At 41.2% G+C, this 21,311-nt stretch overlaps 1 protein-coding gene across 4 annotated transcripts; it reads right to left on the reverse strand.

Moving 5' to 3' along the window:
• Nucleotides 1–1,005: 1,005 nt before the first annotated feature.
• On the reverse strand, nt 1,006–20,023 carry LOC129519109 (growth-regulated protein homolog gamma-like). Of its 4 annotated transcripts, XR_008666355.1 has the most exons (7): nt 19,906–20,023; nt 19,687–19,810; nt 19,505–19,588; nt 4,122–4,205; nt 2,973–3,017; nt 2,795–2,835; nt 1,006–1,901 (listed from the first exon to the last, which is right to left on the reverse strand). XR_008666355.1 is itself a non-coding variant. In XM_055339315.1 (6 exons), the coding sequence occupies exons 1-5, from the start codon at nt 20,003–20,005 to the stop codon at nt 3,005–3,007; spliced, it is 405 nt and encodes a 134-aa protein (XP_055195290.1). In that variant the 5' UTR covers nt 20,006–20,023; the 3' UTR covers nt 1,006–2,835; nt 2,973–3,004. The 4 variants fall into 4 exon arrangements, 2 of the variants coding, with proteins under 2 accessions (XP_055195290.1, XP_055195281.1); XR_008666349.1 differs by having other exon boundaries at nt 2,795–3,017; XM_055339315.1 differs by having other exon boundaries at nt 1,006–2,835.
• Nucleotides 20,024–21,311: the final 1,288 nt, after the last annotated feature.

Raw genomic sequence — 21,311 nt, forward strand, 5'->3', positions numbered from 1 at the left:
AAAGCCTCAGCAATTTGATACTCTTTTGCAACTAATTCAGCCACAATGTTTCCATTTTAGAAAAACCATGTATGTATTCTAGAGGCCTACGGTAGGCGTGACTTGTCCTTGAGCCCTCCTTCTAGAATCATTTGCCACATGGTATAGGTCATGCTTATTCATTCTAAGGTATTTTCTTTGTTTTTGGAATCTTGCAGGTTCATTACAATGCAGTTGGGTGTGGATTTTATTTTTCTATCATGTTTCGAATTTGTTGGGCTTCTGAATATGAGGATTTCATCTCTCTACAAAATTCTTAGTCATTATCCTTTCAAATATTACTCTTCATTCCTTGTCCCTCCCCACATTGTCTGGTATTCCTTTCAGAAATAAGTTAGATATTTTCAATACTATTCTTGACATCTCAGCCTTTTTATATAGTCTGTATTTTTATCTCTTTGGTGCATCTTAGATTCATCTAAAATGATGATCTCTCCAGCCAAACCTAATCTATTGACTCACCCCACTGAGCTGTCTACCAGCTACTCTGGAAATGCCCTGCCTTGTCCTGGGGTTGCTACTGGCCATGTCTCTGTGATGTGTCTCTACCCTCCTGTCCTAGGGTGCTAGACCATGAGTGGGTGCGTGACACAAACTGTGCCAGCTTGATCCCTTTCCCTTGAAATTTGGAATTTTATATTCTAAAATATTCAGTCTTGTACTTGTGGTCCTGAGATCGTTTTTGCATCAAGCCCAAACCTAGAGCTAATTCTTAGTGTATAGCTTAGTAACATGATTATTATTTTTGCCATGATCCACAGCAGCAAAATTTACCACTTGCTTCAGACAGTTTAGAGACAGTTGGAATTGTTAGAATTGTGGATAAGACAATGTAAATAGCCACCATAAAACTGGCCATCTTAGGTACTGATTGAGAATTGATTTTAACATTTTACTAATAATAAGGATAATACTTTATGATTTTTCATGCTTACTTTCTAAGCAATTTTATTTTATTATCTCCTGTTAACAATCCTGTGAGGAATGAAGATACTTTATTTTGTTTGCCATATTTTCACATTTACAAAAGAGTACAGCGAAGTTAAGACAGAATTGCAGAGCCTAGACCTCTGGACCTTTTGCCCAGGGCTCTTTCAATACATGCACATCACCTCTTGAAAGTACAATAGTTTCTCCTGAGGAAATACATTTTCTCTTTCATCTTTGTTTTCCCCTGTCACATGTGAGGACACACACGTAGTGATCCTTTGAAAGATTCAGTTCATAAGAAACTCTCACTTAGCTGTTTCTGCATTCCAACAGTGTAAGTTCCAGATGGCCTTGCTTGCACTATTTAACTATTATCCCTTGGCCACAGTTCATTGGACCTTTGTGGACACCTGAATCCATATAGCCAATAAGGTCTTCTCACTCAGGAATTGGAAATTGAATATAAGGGAAAGTATGTTACTTTTTGCAGATGACTTGTCATCAAGACTCAAAAATCAGAGAGAAGAGAAAAATCCCAGGTCAGCAGAGAGAGATAAAGACACAACAGATGACAAGAGAAAGTCCTCAGGGCTCCAATGTCCAAGGACTGAATCCCTTTCTGCTACAGATTGCATGTTTATGTCCCTTCAAAGTTCATATGTTGAAACTCTAATCCCCACATGATGGTATTTGGAGGTGGGGGCCTTTGGAAAGTAACCGGGTCATGAGAGTAGAATCCTTATGTATGGTATTAGTACCCTTATATTGAAAGAAAGAAAAAGAAAGAAAAGAAAAGAAAGAACAGACCAGAGAGCTAGCTCTCTTTTTCCATCATGTGAAGACACAGCAAGGAAATGGCCATCTATAAACTAGGACCTTCTCAGGAACTTGACCATGCTGGCACCCTGACCTTGGACTCCTGGCTTCCAGACCTGTGAGTAATAAATGTTTGTTGTTTAAGCCAACAATTTGGCCTAATTTGTTAGCAATTTGGTAATTTGGTAATCTGTTAGCAGCCCCAACTGACTAAGACATTTTCTGAAACAGCACTCCTATTCATTGGCTCCATGAGAACATCATTCATCTGTTAACACATTTTTTCCTTCAGAAATAATAAAGAAGAAATATGTTTATTCACTCAATATGGTGTTGCATATGCAGAAATTCTACCTAGAAGAAGTTAAATGACTAGAACACAACTTTAGCTCTGTGTTTTCCATTTCATCTTTCTGAGGCATCATCCTTGTGATTTTCCTTGGGTCTAGATGGTACTAAGTTTCCTTCCCTTCCTCTTCCAACTCAATGACTTTACAGTTTCCTGGGTTGGATTACTTTACTTGGCTGATGCTATCTATTAGGTTTGCTCTATTTAAGAGTAAATTCTTAGAAATTAAGACAATTCTATATAAGTGTATAAACCCCATTTTCTTCTTACTAAATGCATAGGTTTTATAATGAATAAAAAATTTCTCTAAAAGAGGTATTTCAGTTTTGAAGACTATAGGTAAACCCAACTTTATACTGACATCCAAAGTTGTAGGTGACTAAAATAGGGAGCAAGTTAAAGCCTTTGGAACTCAGAAGTCCAAGCAATCAAAGGTCAGAATGTTGATAAGTTAATCAAGAAATATACTGTTAATAATCTCCAAAGATGGAGTTGAGTGAAAAGTCTGATCAAAAGCCAGATCCACTAAAAAGTTAAGTGGTAAAGTACACCAAGGAAGAGGTAGACTCCATTAAAGTATACTGAGCCTAACAGGGAAACCTCTCACCTACAATATGAGTTTGGGAGATTATTCTTCCAACATAATAGAAATTTCATTACCTCTTCTTCCATTATTTCCACACAAGTAGCCAATCTCCTGCCTGAAAACAATGTTTAAGTTGTCAGAATGAGTAAAGAAGGCAGTTCATTTTAGTCATAAATTAGCATAAGTTGGTGCTACTTTCAAAGAAAACTCTGGAGGATGTTCAAGCTCACAGATACCAGTGGCTCTCCATACCCATATAGGATGTGACGTTCCTTGTGTGACCATCAGTTGGGAGCACTACAATACAAGCAGAGCAACAAGTAACTATACAAATACACAGGATTTCCCATGTGTGGTGCCTTTAAGAAAAAAAGCAAGAACTCTGAAGAATAAAGAAAAAAGCTTACATATTTGGTAAGCTGAAAACTAATAACAGCCATAATCACTTTACATGTGTAACCTCTACTTCCCCCAAGATAAAGCCAAGTAAGGACAAATGAAATCATACAAATCCCAATGTTAAGTGAATTAACCAAAATGATGTGACTTATAGCTGTGGATCTGGAACATTAAACCATAAATATATGATTCACAAATTCAAACTCTTCCCACCACATTGACACGTAACTGTCAAGGTGATCCTCTGGGCGAATCATAACTCCACATACCCTTAATTTGTTTTCCTGTTTATTTTTTAACTAAAAAAAAAATCCACAAAATTTAGGTTTTCCATTAGGACTGGTCACCTCTCTCTTCTTACATACTGCTATGGCTTAAAACTCCTAGCTTGATTTTTCTCCCCAGAAGTCAATCCGAACACACTCCCATTGTCACCTGCCTGTCCTTAGTGTATCTTCTCCATTCACCAATTTGCAAATTCTCTTTGGAGTCTAGTTTCTAAAAATGTTGGAGATAAAATTTTTTCAAAGGGGAATTTTTTTTCTTAAATTTTTTTCACCATATATGTCTATTGCCTGCCTAGCTGATCTGAACGAGACAGTTCTAGTAAATTTCAATCATTTTTATATTAATTGGGGATATTTATAACACAGGTCAACTAGGATAGTGTGTTAAATAGAAGGTATGGATCAATGGTTCTCAAACTTGGTCATGCATCAGAATCATCTGAAGGGCTTGTTAAAATACAGACTGTTGGGCTGCACCCCAGTTTCTGATCCTGTAAGTCTGAGCTGAGTCCTAATAATTTGGATTTCTAATGAGTTACTGGGTGACGGTAATTCTGCCAGTCTTGGGACCACACTTTTGATTTTCTGGTATAGACTCATTAATCTTACTGTAATTTTATTCTGACCTATAGCAGAGTCTGTATATACTCATAAATATCTTTAATTAAAAGAAAAGAGAAAGTATGAATATGAGAATCCTTGGCATTGATTATACCTGTTGGTAATCTTTTTGATAATAATCATCACCCATTCAGCCTCAGGATCCAAACAGATTAATTTCTCATCTTTCAGTGTGACTCTGAAAAAAAAAAAAGCATTTTGGGTAAATGATAACTATATGTAAATCAATAATGCTTTGAATTTATTGATTAAAATTTCAATAACATGAAATTTTATGCTTAAAATGGATATGGATTTATTTCTCAAACTACATTAATCATATTATTGGAGTATGGTTTTCAGTCATACCAGTGTACATAATGAAATCTTAAAAATCAATTAAAGAATAATTTTTTTCTTAGACTTTTTGGGTTATCAACAAGTCAGCAAACATTTATTGGACTTGTGCTACACAGGTGTTAGTTAGACTCTGGAAAAATCTACAGAAAGGTAACATCTTCCTGGCTGCCAATTATCAACCACTTACTATACATTCTTTATCTTTATACCTGTGCTAATTGTGCTGGCTTTTGGACCTTGCTAAAGTCTCACTTATTCGGGGAGGGAGGGCGAACACAAACTGCTTATTTAAATTAAGTCTGTAGTTTAAATTACCTCTATAGTTTTCAAGTGTACTTCACAGAACCACAAATCTCTACCTCTTTGAAGTTCCTTACATGAGGACCGGATCATAGTGAAAGAGATAATGATGATAATGTAGCAATAACTTCTGAGCAAGTTACCAATACAAAGATAGCCTCAAAACATCAAATGTAATGGTGAAAACTTGTAAGTATTCCCTTTGAATGCAGAAAGAAGAGTCCAAAAGCTATCTCCAAAAGCTAGAAAGATAAAGGCATAAGTTTCCAAAGAAGGAAACTAAACTACCATTATTGTCAGATGATGTGACTACCCAAGTAAAGAATTCACAGTTACAAAATTAACTAAAAATTTTATCTCTAAATCCTAAAAACAACCGGAACATAAAATTTTATAAAGCTATTCTTTACAACAGCATCAAAAAATATAAAGTGACTAGAAATGTGCTTTTTTTCTTAAATAATAAAAAAGATATGTAAGGTCTTTATGGAGAAAATAACAAAACTTTGTTTAAAGACATTAAAGAAGCCCTTGATAAATTGAGAACTATTTTATGCTCTTGAAATAATTCAGAATCATAAGAATGTCAATAATTCACAAATTAATCTTAATTATTAAGATTATAATCTTAATTATTAATCACAAATTAATTAATAACTTCAAAGAAATTCACTCAAAATTATAATTAAATTAGTGCAGATTTGCAAGCCGCTTCTAATATTTGTTTAGAAGAACAAACAAAAGTCTGAGAAAATCTGCTCTGGAGATGATGGGAGAATTTTCCTTTCTTGATGTCAAAAATTAGTATAAAATCTTAGTAAAGATGGTGTACAAGTGTAGACAACTTGATTAATTGAACAGAATAGAGAAGTCAGAAATATCTTTACACATCAATGGGAACTCAGTTTATGATGGAAGTAGCAGTGCTGAAATAATTGATGAACCACATAGAAAAATAAGATAAAATTGTATTAATTCCCTTATGTCGCATACAAAAATTAGTTCCACTTGGGTTAAAGTTTTAAATACAAAGGAAAATAAACTATAGAAACTCTAGAAGACAATATAGAGGAATATTTCTGTGAAGTCTATGAAAGAAACAAACACTGAATGTGCTAACCAGAAAAAAAGCATATTGCTTAACTCAGTATATTAGAAACACAAACTTAAGTTAATTGAAAGAACACCATAGAATGAAGGAAAATATGAGCCACAAATTGGAAAATGAGCTTTGCTATCCATAAATCTGACAAAAGATTAATACTCATAATATATAAAGAATACAATACCTGTAAGCCAATAGGAAAAAGATAGTATGCAAGTAGGAAAAGAAACAAAGGAATGAACAGAAATTTCACAAAAGGCGCAGCCAGGGTGGCTCAGCGGTTTAGCGCCACCTTCAGCCCAAGGCCTGATCCTGGAGACCCCGGATGGATTCACAAGTCAGGCTCCCTGCCTGGAGCCTGCTTCTCCCTCTGCCTGTGTCTCTGCCTTTCTCTCTGTTTCTGTGTCTCTCAAGAATAAATAAATAAAATCTTTAAAATAAGAAAAAAGACATTTCACAAAAGGAGGAACACAAATGCTTATAAACATATGAAAAAATACTCAACCTCATTAATAATAGAGAAATGCAAATTAAAAGAACAATTAAAGGATACCATTATATACTCATCAGGTTAACGCCACCAGATATTGGCCAATATATAATACAACAAGTGGTTTTATGTACCATAATACAGTAATACAGTGTGGCATAGCCTAGTAAGGTTAAATAGATGCAAACCTTAAACCAGCAAGTAATCCCTAGAGAAATTCTCATATACATGAACCACATATACAGAATGTTGCTAATAGCAAAAATCTGGAAAGAACCTCAATGTGCACCAATAGTGGATTAGATAAGCAAATTTGGTATTTATTTAGTATTCCTACTACTGCTAAATGTCATTTAAATTGAATAAACTACAGCTAAACATATCAAAATGCATGTGTTGCAGAATAAAATGTTGCATAATCAAAGAATATATTCAGCATGGGGGCCTGAAGTTCCAAAGCAGTAAGAGACTCTTAGCTATAGGAAACAAACTCAGGGTTGCTGGAGGGGAGGTGGGCGGGGGATGGGGTAACTGAGTGATGGACATTAAGGAGGGCACTTGATATGATGAGCACTGGGTGTCATATGCAACAAATGAATCACTAAACTCAACTCTGAAACTAATAATACACTATATGTTAACCAATTTGAATTTAAATTCTTTAAAAAGTAGGCTTAGTCCATTTGGGCTGCTATAAACAAACAGAGAAACAAACAAAAAACAACAACAAAACCCCACAGACTGGGTGGTGTAAACAACAAACATTACTTCTCACAGTTCTGGAGGTTGGGAAGTCCATGATCAAAGTGCCAGGGATCTGGTGTCTGGTGAGAACCTACTTCCTGGTTCATAGAAGGCCACCGTTTTACTCTGTCCTCACAAGTTGGAAGGTTAAGGAACTCTCTGTGGTCTCTTTTTTAAGGAAACTAATCCCATTAATGAGTGATGAGGCCCCACCCTCATGACCTAACCACCTCCCAAAGGCCCCACCTCCTAATACAGAAACATTTGTGGTTTAGGATTTCGACATATGAATTTGGGGTTGGGGGGGGGCACACATTCAATCCATAACACAGGCAAAATTGTAATTTTTAGATTTCATACACAGATGGCAAAACTATTTTTAAAAGGAAGAAACGACACCTCAAATAGTAATTATTTCTTAGCGTGGGGGAGGTATATGATTTGGGGGGTTTGCTAGGTCTGACATAACAGTATACCACAGACTGGGTAGCCTAAACAACAGAAACTTATTATCTCACTCTGAAGGCTGTAAGTTCAAGGTCAAGGTTTTGGCAGGTTTGGTTTCTTCTGGGACCTGTCACCTTAGCCTTGCAGGAGGCCATCTTCTTGCTGTATCTTCACAGGCCTTTTCTTCGTGTGCATGTATTCCTGGTGTCTCTCCCTCTTACAGGAACACCAGTCACATTGGATTAGTGCCCCACCTTGTGACCTCATTTGACTTTAATCACGACTCTAAAGGTCCTATCTCCAATAACAGTCACACTCTGAGGTTTCAGGTGTTAGGACTTCAACATAAAAATTTAGAGAGAACACACTTCAGCCCATAATAGATGTTTTCCACGTGCAGGCTTCTGATGTACTAATCATGTTCTAGATTTTGGCCTGGATGGCAAGTGAATGGGTGTTTTCTCTCTTACTGTTCCTTAAACTGTATGTGTATATATTTACACACTCTTTTGTATGCACATTAGGGAGAATCCTAAGAAGAGCCATTATGTTTTCCTCCCTAGTCTCTAGGAACATAATGAGATATTACACCCGTGATTATGTCACATTATATGGCAAAGGGACTTTGCAGATGGAGTTAAGATTCCTGTGAGTTGACTAAATTAACCCAAAGAGAGATGATTCAGGTGGGCCCAATGTAATCACATGGTCCTAAAAGCAGGTAGCAGAAGAGAAAGAGAGATCTAAAGTATGAGATCAATTCAATGTAAGGCAGATTCTCAGCTGCTGATATGGAAAGAGCTGAGGGTAGCCTCTAGGAGCTGCAAGTGACCATGAACCAAGGGCCAGAAAGAATATGAGTATTTCAATCCAACAACTGCAAAGAACTGAATTCAGCCAACAACATAATAAATCTGGGAAGTGGGTTCTTCCCAGAGCCTCCAGATGAGATGTCAACCTCGCTGACACCTTAATTTAAGCCTCATGAAACTCTAAGCAAAGAACCTAGTCAAGCCATTAGACTACTGACTTATAGAACTTTGAGATAATAAATGAGTTTATCTTTACTACTTACATGATTTCTTTTCTGCTGCAGTGAGCACCTTCAGGTATCAACTGGACATTTGTAATGAATTTGGGAGAAACAAAGTCAGAATGTGTCTGAATACACTGACATCGCGTTGTCTCTGGTAAGACAAGCACAGATGCTTACAGTTAAATATTTCCCAGGAAGTTAAAAAGATTTTAAAAATTAACTCAACAAGAAATTCTTTGACACTCCACGGTCTAGACATATGTTATACTTAGGTTTTGATCTTACAGTTTCTAGATTTTGCTCAATGCCAGATACAATCTCATTAGATCTGGAATCTTTTCTGAATTTTGGCAGTGCTTAGAAGGAAAATATAAAAGCTTTAGCTGCTTTAACAAAGATGCTCAGGGCAAGGACAGCCAGCAGGAGAAGTGTCTGTGAGCTCTCAACAGCCATGTCTGTGCTGGATCTTGACCCTTGTCTGAACGGCGGAATCAACAATGCAGCCCTCTTTTATGTCCCTTTTGTATGTAGCTCTGAGAATTTTTTGTTGTTCATGCACTTCCTTCCCATTGAAGAATGAAAGGAGCAACTTTGTGTTTGTCCCAAGCCAATAAGGAAATTGGGTTTGTTTTTCAAGCTTTGTTTTAGTTGGAGGGGGGCCTGAGGTTTGGGGGCAGGGTATGAATTTGTTGAAGGGAGAAATGAACCTATTATTTCCTGGGGAGGGAAACTGAATAATCATGTCAATCAATGCCAGTTGGTTAAGTGACTTACAGAATGGAGACGTAGGAATGTCTATACACTTTTTAAAGGTCATGTGTATACAAAGAAGTAATTAAAAATGCTTTTTCCTCAGCAAGTATTTGCTTTTGGCTTTTGTGCCTATTTGCATAATCCCACTCAAGATGGTAATGGAATCTGTCAAACTCCAACCACACTTATAAGCAACCAACAAAGAAACTGCAGTTCAGACTACAGTAACCCTTGTCCTGTCAAAAGTAGCAAATTACACTTTACTTGTAGTTTGAAGGCAGCAGTTTTGATGGACTTGAAGCTGCCATAGGCAACAGTGAACTATGAACTCCAATTTTTTTCCTTAAGCAATTTTATAAATGACCTTATTATTCCACACTGACTACAATTTTCTCCTTCTCCTTCTTCTCCTTCTTCTTCTTCTTCTTCTTCTTCTTCTTCTTCTTCTTCTTCTTCTTCTCTTCTTCTTCTTCTTAACAAATCAAATATCAAAGCATTAGCTTTACTCTCCTTATGCTGTCATAGCAAGGATCCACCGACTGGGTGGCTTAAACAAGAAATATATATATTTTTTGTTTTTGTCTTGAGGTTTGGGAGGCTAGAAGCCCAGAATCATGGTGTTGGCAGTGTTGGCTCTTCCTGGGGGCTGGGAGGGAAGGAGCTGCTCCAAGCCTTTCTCCCTGCCCTATAGGGGGTTGTCTTTATCTTCACATGGTGTTCTTCCTGTATGTCTGTCTCCAAATTTCTGTGTTTTTTTTTTTTTTTTTTTTTTATAAAGACACCAAATTGGATTAGGGCCAGCCTAATGATCTCACTTTACTTTGGTTCCCTCTGTAAAAACCTTACCTCCATATGAGGTGCCAGGCGTTAGGACTTTAACCTATGAATTTGAGGACTTGCTGTGGGGGTGAGGGGGCACAATTCAACCCATCACAACATTCAGTTGAAGAATCCTCACTTACAGGACTGATAGAGTCTAGAGGTAAACCTAGCTTAAATACGAAAGTCTTTTCTTGTGAAGTTATCATTGAACATCTGTTACCAGCCAAGGCCTTTGCTGGACATTAAATATTCAAAGAATAAAAACTGAGTTTCTGCTCTTGAGGAACTCACAAGCCTGTTTGGAGACAAACATGTAAACAGATGAATCTAGAAGGTGATCTGTGTTAAACTAGATGGAGACCTGAGGCAGTGTGAAGGTAGAGGAGGGAGGACCTGGAGGAGAATGTGGAAGACTTCACTGGGGCAGTAACACTGGAGTTGTTAAAGGTGAAAGGAAGTTCATCACCACAAATGCTGACAAGCATTCCAGACAGAGAAACAGACGAGCACACAGGTTCACAAAGGGTTGCTATGGTCTGAATGTTTGCTTCTCCTCAAAATTCACATGTTTGAGTCCTAAGCCCCAAGGTGATGGTGTTAGAAGATGGGGTGATTAGATTATGAGGATGGAACCCTCACAAATGGGATTAGTGACTTTGTAAGAGAGACCCCAGTACTCCCTTGCCCCTTCTGCCACGCGAGACAAGGCCAGTCTGTGACCCAGAAGAGGCCCTTGCTTAGCCATGTTGGCACCTTGATCTCAGACTTCCAGCTTTCAGAATTGTGAGAAATAAATTTCGGTTGTTTAAAGCCACAAGTCCACGGTATTTTGTTACAGCAGCCTGGACAGACTAAGACAGGGGTCTTGGCAATCTTTCTGGTTAAAGAAGAGAAAAAAGTTATTCCAATCTCAAAATCAGGTAAGTTTTAACATCTTGACAACATACAATTGACTGACCGGATATTGGTCTTCAGAGAAACCACAAAGCTGCAGATCAGTTAGAAATACCATTCAGGGATCCCTGGGTGGCGCGGCGGTTTGGCGCCTGCCTTTGGCCCAGGGCGCGATCCTGGAGACCCGGGATCGAATCCCACGTCGGGCTCCCGGTGCATGGAGCCTGCTTCTCCCTCTGCCTGTGTCTCTGCCCCTCTCTCTCCCTCTGTCTCTCTCTCTGTGACTATCATAAAAAATAATAATAATAATACCATTCAGATGCAATCTTGACTTGAGTTTTATTTTCTATCTGCACCAAGTGAAATGCTGTGTTATCAATGTATCTAGACATTATGATGAGAACAAGATAAAGATTATGCAAAGATTAAACTATTAATATTAATATGATTAACATATCATAAACTATTCCTCAACTATTGAAAGATTCAAAGTAATTTCGTTTTCCAAAACTCCAAAAACAGGCTTAGGACATCATGGCCGATAAGGAATTTGTTAAAGAGATAGTGATAAAAGATCCAGAGATCTTCCTTATCAAATGTGGGTCTCATTCTAGACCTACTAAAATCTCTGGCAGATCCGGAGCAGAATTAATGTAGAGTTCAATCTAGATTGTCGAAATGCTCAGATTGTCAGCTTCTTAAGTTTTTAGACAATCTGTTTTATTAGTTGACTTTTCACACAAACCTGAGGCCTATACACACATGCAAGTCACAAAAAAAAAAAAATCCTTTTTTTTTTTAACTGTAAAGCAACAACCATTTTATCCTGGTTCATGACCCCATAGGTCTTCAATCTGGGCCATGTGATGCCACAGCCGAGCTGGGCTCAGTTGTGTGGTTCTTCTGATGGTCTCTCCTGGGTCATTCATGTGGCTGCAGTCATCGGTGGCTTGAGCAGGACTGCCTTGCTCACTTGTCTCGTGCTTTAGCTGTATTCTTATGTTTCTTCCTTTGAAACATTTCCCTACCCTAATAGAGACATAACATAATGTAATGATATAACAACCATTTATTGACTTCTGCTTTGTGTCAACACAGCACTATGACCTGTTTGTGTATTAACCAGAAATGTTACAAGGGGTGTTTCTATCTTATAGATGAGAAAATCAGATATCCCAGAGAGGTTAGATAATTATGAAAGATTAAAAAGTAGCGTTGCAAGTTTTTAACAGCTCCCTTTTCAAAAAGTGGAATCTATTTCCGAAGCCCCTTGACTCTGTGCCGATACTGCTTTGGTCAGTAGAATGTGGGGGAAGTGATGTGGATATTTCTAAGCAAAAATTCCAGAACACTTATCGTGGGGCATCTGGGTGGCTCAGTCAGTTAAGCACCAATTCTTGATCTCAGATCATGTCTTGATCTCCGGGTAATGAGTTCAAGCCCCATGTTGGGCTCCATAATGAGCATGGAGCCTACTTAAAAAAAAAAAAAAAAAAAAAAAAAAAAGAGTACACTTGTGATGAGCACTAAGGAATGTGTAGAATTTTTGAATCTCTTTATTGTAGTCCCCAAACTAATACAGCACTGTATGTTAGTTACTCTTGAATAAAAAAATAAAGAAGGAAAAAAAACCACAGGAAGCTTAGGAGCTTCCCCCCCTGCCTTCTTGGAAAGCTACTACTACCATAAGAGAAGGGCAGAGCTCACCTCTCAGAAATGAAGCCCAGCCAACAGCCAGCACAAAGCACCAGACAAGTGAGCAAGGCAGTCCTGCTCAGGCTACAGATGACTGCAGCCACATGCATGACCCAGCAGAGATCATTAGAAGAACCAGGCTCAGCTGTGGCATCACTTAGCCCAAACTGAAGACCTATGGGGTCATGAACCAGGATGAGATGGTTGTTGCTTTAAGCCACTACCTTTTGGAGAGGTGAGAGCTAACTGAGAGAGTAACTTTGCAAATCAAACAATGTGGCTGAACCCATGTTTTTCTTCAAATCGTTTGGCCTCAATATTCATCGCCTTTCCTTTAGAATACCCTACAGAAGCTTATGCTACGGATGGGCTCCTAGTTATTAATTAGTACCCTGAGACTGGTTCTACGAATTTTAGAAAGCCAACCCTAGAACCAAAACTAAAGAAATTTAATAATGATCTAGTTAATGAAAACAGTCCTGTACTAAATATCAGAAAGCTGAGTCCCAGTCCATTTTGAAATAGGACGGTTCTGTCATATTTGGTAATTCCTTGGTGGTCTCTGAGCCAATGCAGTGCCATCCCTAAAATGAGAGAATTGGGCACTTGGGTTGCTCAGTGTTTGGGCATCTGCCTTTGGTTCAGGTCGTGATCCCAAGGTCCTGGGATCAAGTCCCGAACTGGGCTCTCCGTGGGGAGCCTGCTTCTCCCTCTGCCTGTGTCTCTGCTTCTCTCTCATGAGTAAATAAGTAAAATCTTATATAAAATAAAATCTTATATAAAATAAAATCTTAAATAAAATAAGAGAATTGATTTTTTATGTGATCTCTGAGATTTGAACTAAACTTCTACCTGGCTGCTACAAGATCAGTTCCTGGTTTGAGTATGTGACTTGTTTATCCCTCTCCAAACTACGTGTTTTTTGCAGGGAACTATTGAAAGCTAAAGAAACAATCCCAACTACTTCTCTCTTAAAAAAGAAAATATTTGTCAATTTTTATTTTGAGGACAAAATGTCAATAGGCATACCCAGGAAGATTAAGTCCTGGAGGTGGGTTTGGTAGACTTTGCCCTTACACCCATTTAGGGCCTTATGGATCCAGCTTCCAGATTTTGACCTTTCCCATGCCCTTCTTCACATTTTCCTCCCTCTTGATTCTCTGATATTATACTCCTGTATAAAATAGTTGTACATGAGTGCTAGCAGCAAGATCTAACTTCTAAGGAATCAGAGTTTCCCTGAAAGCAGACCTAATACTAAAATTTGTGTGTAGTAGTTTATCTTGGGGAAAAAAAAAAAAAAAAAACATAAGACGAGCAAGTGAGGGACTGAGGGATTGTGGGGTAGAAAAGAGAAAAACACTAATAAGGTCTATGTGATAAGTGAGCTATGTAACTACAGATAAATGAGTAAGTAACTGGAGATTAATCTTGCCATGGAGCCTTTTAGAAATCTTGTAAACTGTTCCTCAGAATTGTCCAAGCAATACTTTCATTTCCAGCCATATTAGATTAAAAGGGAACGGTCCTAGCCTCCAGCCATGAACAACTAGAAAATTCAACAGAACACACTGAACTGCCTTTAGACATTAGAATGACAAGTAGCAGAAGACTAGGATACCTGATAAAAGGAAATAAAGAAGAACAGGTGCATGATCACCCTGGCTTTTTTTGCTGGAGTACTTCTGGACCATTTTGCAGGGAGGGAGATTCCAAGCATGGCACAGGAATTTTGTTAAGCTGAGGAGACACAGATTTGAAAACAGGGAAACTGAAATGACTACAAGTTATGAAGTTTGCAGAAAGGAGAGATCCATAGAGGAAAATAGAGTTCTGGTACTCTGCAGTGAGGTTCCATTAGGTCTCCCTGATCAATACTAGGTTACATGCATATGGTGAAACTCCAGTGGGTCAGGCAGAAAGTGGCCAGAGATCTGTAAGCTGAGCAATTCTTAGATTGCATGGCAGGGGGAGATATTTAAGATTGGACTGGTTAGGGTAGAGGGATCTTGTAAGCACTTAGGTATTCAGCAGAATAGGGTATTCAGCAGATAGGACACAGATAGGACATGATTTTAGTAGTACAGCTAAACAAACTTTGGGGCAAAGAAATCTCTCTAGATCATCCTAATAAAGCTTAAAAAACAGCCTACAAAAGATCAAGCTGATTCTCTGGTAAGTTAACAGCTTGCCACAACAGAGATCAGGATTCTAAAGAAAGAAAACAAAATCTTGACACTCAGCAACATAAGATTCAAAATTCCTGCATCCGGGCAGCCTGGGTGGCTCAGCGGTTTAGTGCTGCCTTAGGCCTAGAGCATGATCCTGGGGACCTGGGATCAAGTCCCACGTCGGGCTCTCTGAATGGAGCCTGCTTCTCCCTATGCCTGTGTCTCTGCCTCTCTCTCTCTCTCTGTCTCTCATGAATAAATAAATAAAATCTTTAAAAAAAATTCCTGCATCCAATAAAAAATTACTACACATGCCAGGAAGAAAAACATAGTGGGGGGTGATGGAGATCAGTCAATAAACATAAAAATGACAGAATGATACAATTAGTAGACAAGAATTTTAAACTAGCTATTATATATATGCTCAATGATTTTTTTTTTTTAAGATTTAGACAGAGAGAGAGTGCAAACAGGGCAGGGGAGGGGGAAGGGAGAGTGAGATTCTCAAGCAGATGCCCCACTGAGCACAGAGCATACTGGGGAATGGATCTCATGACCCTGAGTTCGAATCTTTAACCGACTGAGAGTCAGATCTTTAACCGACTGAGCCACCCAGGCACCCCAATATGCTCAAGGATTTAAGAGAAAATGTGAACATAATGAAGAGTGAGGTGGAAAGCATATATATAATAAGCATATTTATAAATAAATCACTTAGCAAAGCAATGAAATGAGAGTGCTTGTTAAGGTAGCTATAAGAATGTTTTTGAGGAGATAAAGTTGAGTAGTAACAAGGTAGAAAGGAGTTCCTTATAAAACACGTGTACATACAAATACACACACAGTGTAACTTCTAGAATTGTCCAACCAAGGGACTGGAAAATAGAATATTCATCCTCTGATTCCCAACCCTCAAGGAGGGCAGCCTGAGGTCATTAAACCAGATCCTCTGAGCTGAGCAAACTCTCTTTGCCGTACCCTCCTCCCCATGTCCAAATGGAGAGAGCCCTCAGGAAGAGGATCAGAAGGATAGGGAAGCAAGGATGCTGCCCATTGCAACTATGGAAGCCATTGGTAAGTGAAGGAGATAGAGCGGAGCACCAACGGTAAAGATGGCATAAAACCTTCCCCTTATTATTTGTGTGGGTTAAGTCAGGAAAAAAAGAGAAACAGTATCATCTGCTATTCTGGACTGACCCCCATTACGCTATTGCAGGTTTGCCACCTCTACCGTCCCCCCAGTGTCTTTCTGGTTACGTCTGGAAATTCTGAAAGAACATCTCAATAGCATTTCCCCCTTTTTGGATTTAGCACTTTGGTAACATTGCTCAAGAAACTTGAGTCAGTGCTGCCACTGCTACTTGTAGCTGATGGCCTTGGAAGTTGTGAGGTGTCACCCGATATTCGTTCCCTACTTCACTTCACGACCACCACCTCGCACACCCTTGTGTCCCATTTCCTGCCATAATACTCTCAATGAGAGGCTGCCTTGTACTCTCAAAGTCTCAGGGCAATGTGGTGTGAAAAAACATAGTACATATCCACTTGATCCAGGACAGACACTGAGACAGGATCCATGGAATTGGCTTAAGGACCAGTGGCAGATTTCTGGAGGTATTGACAGTGTTTAATCCCTGTAAAAATTTCAGAAAGTGTATTATGTTATTGTCTCCATTCTATAACAGGGGAAATGAGGGTGGGTGATGTCAAGAAAAGTGCCCAAGAACACACAGTCAGCAAGAGATAGAGCTGGAATTTATCCACCGTCTATCCAATTCTTTGAAACCCATGTCCTTAACCACTGTATAAACAGAACATCCCCTTTCTCCTTTTTATGTTGCATGTTCCATATTGACAAGAACTCAGTGGCCGGTAGAGCAAGCTCAAGCCAGTGTTTGAATGTAAGGACTGGTCTTAGGTGTAAGGGCTTTATTGAGCCCTTGGGGGTTCCACTTGGAAATAACTTCCAATGTCCCTTGACTTGGGGTTGGGGAGTGAATGCTAGCATTTGTGGAGCTTCTAGAATGGCTTGCATTTATTTCCTTCTGTGCCATTCACAAATTTTCGTCCTTCTTATCTCATTGATAACTAATAACATTGGAGTTGTAAAGAGGTTACCATTTTTAACTTTATGAAAAAAGGCTCACCAAGGTTGCTTCTCCCTACTTGGAGTCCTTATTTACCCAGCTATTTGGGCAAACCAGAATCTGATCTCAGGTTTTGAGAGGAGGCTTTTACCTAAGGCTCAGGATTTCCTTAATGAGTCCTGACTCAGAGACAAACACACTCCACACATCCACAAATATTCTTCATTTTCGGGTTTGGAGCCTAGTTTCAGATTATAGGGAGCTTTCCTCTCTTTATACACACATTTTTTTTTTCTGTCCTGAAAATCTGGAGTGTTGATATCATCCTGGGGCGGTATTGAAAACCAAGTTCCAGAAGACTTTCTCAGCCTATACAATCCATCCAGTTCTATAAGACTTGCACCAAGAGGGATGGGATCTAATGCATTCAAATCTTAAAACTATTCTATTTGACAAATTGATATAAAGAGTTGGAATGACATTAAACTTAGAGGTAGTTACTTGTAAATGAAGGTTAGAGTACTGAATCCAATGTCAGATCTTTCATAGGTGAAGTACTCAGCCATTCACTGTGTTTCTATTGGTGATGCAAATTATTTGAATTTTGAAGAAAAAACCCACTTTACCACTTCACTGTCAGCTTCTTTAAATTGTCGATAATTGTTTGAAAAGTCATTTAGCAAAGCAACAAAATGAGAGTCCTTGTTAAGATTGTTATAAGAATGTAAATGTTTTTGAGGAGAGAAAACTGAGTGATAGGGTGGAAAGGAGCTCCTTATAAAAGCCAGTGATATATATCAGTGACTCACACCGAGGGGCAGAGGGAAGCCCACACTTTGGAAAAGCACATTCTTGGGTACGTGAAACTCAAGAGGAGTAAAAGCTACCACCAGATAAGTTAAGCATAAATTATAGTTCATTTCTCTGTGTAGCAGACTGGGTGCCCATTTAAAAAAAATGTCTTTAAAAAGTCGAGAAATATTGGTGTACATCATCAGATTATGAGTAAAGATAGCCTTTTCCCCCTAAATGAAACAAGCTTTTTTTTTTACTTTGAAATACTTTATTTTCAAGTTCTTTGCAAAAACAACAATAAATGTTTCAACCTCTCTGTTGTAAGATATGGAGAAATAATGCATAATCAACACTAAATAAGGCATTGTGCCTTACAAGAAAGACATAGAATGTCCAAAGGATATTTAGAACATTGTAGTTCCTAAAGCTTCAACAGGAGAAATGTTGACCACGTGCTGTGAAATTATTTCTATAAATAATAGCTGACACTCTTTTAAACAATTATAAAAATAGAGGAATACATATATTCCCCAACCTCACGATGACATCACTCTCTATTCGCTTGAACCCCTCTCCCCAGCGTCAGTCACAGTGGCTGGCATGCTGCGGGCCCCTCAGAAGTATTCATTTAATAATTGGAGAATATTTGCAAACCTTCTACCTTCAAATTAAATAAGCATCAGGATTGAACTAGGTTGGGTTTAACGTAAAATAATAAAAAAATAACGGTATGGTGCACAAATGGATTCAATTACATCCTCACTATTTCATATGTAAAATGTTAACACAGAAACCCTTGGAAACCAACCTACCAACAGACAAATAAATAAATAAATAAATACATAGGAGAACTCTCCTAGGAGATGCTCAAACATATGCAGCCCAATTCAGATGGCATTGGGAGCCGATGATTCCACTTTTCCTCTTTGATTCCTTTAAGGGCAGGGCCTGACTCAGGTACAGCCACCCATCAGCTTCCTCCTTCCTCTGGTTAGTTGGAGCTGCCCGATGATGAGAAAAATGTCATCCTTAGTAGCTGCTCAGGGAAGCTGCCTGCACTGCACTCTTCTCCTGTCCTGACCCCAAGGTTCCAGAGTTTTCTCAATCTAGTTTCCCCAGCCTAGCATCAAAAGGCTACTCCTTATGCTGTGTAGCAGAGACCTCTAAGCTCCTGGGTGCTTTTATTTGGGAATGCAGGGGGCCGGTGGTCCCTACTGGATTAGTGGCTACCCACAGGCAGAATGTGTGTCTCTGTCACCCTAAGTCTCATTTCAGCCTCCAAGCAACCCCATGCAGTAGCTCCTATTGTTTTCTCTGTTCTACTGGGCTTGGGGAAGCTTTAGATGATGATGATGATGATGATAATCATCCTTGAGTTAGATGCCTAATTCGGATGGGTTCCCAGTGCGATGTCACTACAAAGTAGCTGCTCTTCACCTCTAAGCTCTAGGGCCAATGTTGCAGAAAACCAAGGGTTCTGCTTTTCAGATGTTTAGCCCAGAAGGAATTGGGGAAGGGGGGGGGTGGATGCCTGTGTTTAACAGGTGGAAAGCTTTTTAATATAACTGAGCAATATCAGTAAGAATTTTAACGAGAGCAGGTTTACGCGCACTCATTTGCACGGGGATGGAGGGCACTGGGAATCCGGCACCCGCACAGATGGATGATCTTAGTAGCAGATGTAACTAGGAACTAATGATCCTTTCCAGTCCTGGAGCTGCACCCTGGGTTTACAAACCCCCCGCAGGTGTCCGGGGCCCACAACGCTCGCCCCCGGTGTGGATGAAGGCGCAACTCACTTGCTCAGGATCTTCTGGATCATTCTCTTGACCAGCGGGGCCTCGGGGTTGAGACACACCTCGCGTCCGTCCTTGAGCGCGGCTCTGCGGAGGGAGGGCAGGAGGCGCGTGGGCAGGAGGCGCGTGGGCAGGACGCGGGGCGGGGCGGGGCGGGGGGCCGGGGGCGGCGGCGCATCACTTACATGACCTCGGTTCGGGCGCAGTGGGGTCCCGAGGGCGTCACCTGGACGTTCTGGATGTTCTTGAGGTGGATTCCCTGCAGGGTCTGCAAGCACTGGCAGCGCAGCTCGGCGACCACCGGCGCCCCTGCGGGGACGGGAGAGCAGCTGGGTGGGCGCGCTGGCCCCGGGGGGCGCCCACCGGCCCGCGGCCCGCCCTGGCCCCGGGGCGCGGAGTCTCACCTGCGGTCCCCGCGGGGCCCAGGAGCAGGAGCAGGAGCAGCAGCGCGGAGGAGCCGGGGAGCCGGGGGGCGCGGGGGGCGCGGGGCGCGGCGGGGGCCATGGGGCTCGGCTCGGAGGGGCGGGCGGAGCGGCCTCTGGGGCTCCCGGAGCCGGGGAAGCCCTTTTATCCGCGGCCGGCGGGGGCCGGGGAATTCCCGGGTCCGGAAGGGGAAGGGCAGGGGGCCCCGCCCGGCCACCCCCCCCCCACCCCCACCCCCACCGCCACCCCCGCCCCCATCCCGGGCCTCCCGCCAGGCCCGGGCGCGCGGTGCCAGCTCCTCCTCCTGAGTCCCCGGGCGGGGGGGGGGGCGCCCCGCGATCCCGGGTACCGGGGCGACGCGCTGGGGACGGAGCTGGAGCCCCGGACTAGGGCGGCACCGCAGCTTTCACAGTGATGCCTCGTTGGCTGCCACTTTGGGGGGTGAAGGCCGCGCTGCCCGCCCTCCGCCGCCCACAGCCTCCTCTCAATTCCTTTTTTTTTTTTTTTAAGAATTAGATTCTTTATTTTTTTTTATATAAATTAATTTTTATTGGTGTTCAATTTACCAACATACAGAATAACACCCAGTGCTCATCCCGTCAAGTGTCCCCCTCCGTGCCCGTCACCCATTCACCCCCACCCCCCGCCCTCCTCCCCTTCCACCACCCCTAGTTCATTTCCCAGAGTTAGGAGTCTTTATGTTCTGTGTCCCTTTCTGATATCTCCCACACATTTCTTCTCCCTTCCCTTATATTCCGTTCTGCTCTTTCCTGACGCCTGGGACGAGCGATGCCTGACGGCGCAGCCGGCTGCTCGGGTCCCAGCTCGTTTCCCTTGTGCATCCTCCAATCACGCTTGGCTCACCTTGGCGGTGGCTTCCACTTGCTGGGAACAGGGATGGATCCGCGTCTGAAGTGCCTTCCAGGGACGATTTCAGCGAGAGCCGAGGCCTGTACCGCGACCTCTTTCTCTGTCTTCTGCTGCATTCCCTCCCTTCCTCCCCCTGAAATGTTGGAAACTCCCTCAAGTCCCGGGAGATCTTCCTTTCCCAAAGGCATGAGGGGTTCAGATTTGATCAATGAAATACGGGACTGGCCCCAGCCTGAAGCTGCACAGGGGCTAGTCCGACAGGCTCACGGAATTCACCCCTTCACCCCTTCTGGTCTACCCCTGCACACAATAGCACCTGGTCCCCAGAAAATGGGTACCCGCCGCGAAGCACCCTCTGTCCTGCGGATGAAGCGGGAACCGCCGCATCACGCTCAAAATCCGGCTCCACTTACCACCGGACCTGCTGCGACGGTCCCCCTTTCTCTAGCAGCAATGACACGTCTCAGTTTTCTAAGTAGGAATCTCAGCCTTTGAACCCGATACTTCTTACTACGTT

This window comes from Nyctereutes procyonoides, unplaced genomic scaffold (assembly GCF_905146905.1).
Source record: "Nyctereutes procyonoides isolate TBG_1078 unplaced genomic scaffold, NYPRO_anot_genome, whole genome shotgun sequence".
Taxonomy (NCBI): domain Eukaryota; kingdom Metazoa; phylum Chordata; class Mammalia; order Carnivora; family Canidae; genus Nyctereutes; species Nyctereutes procyonoides.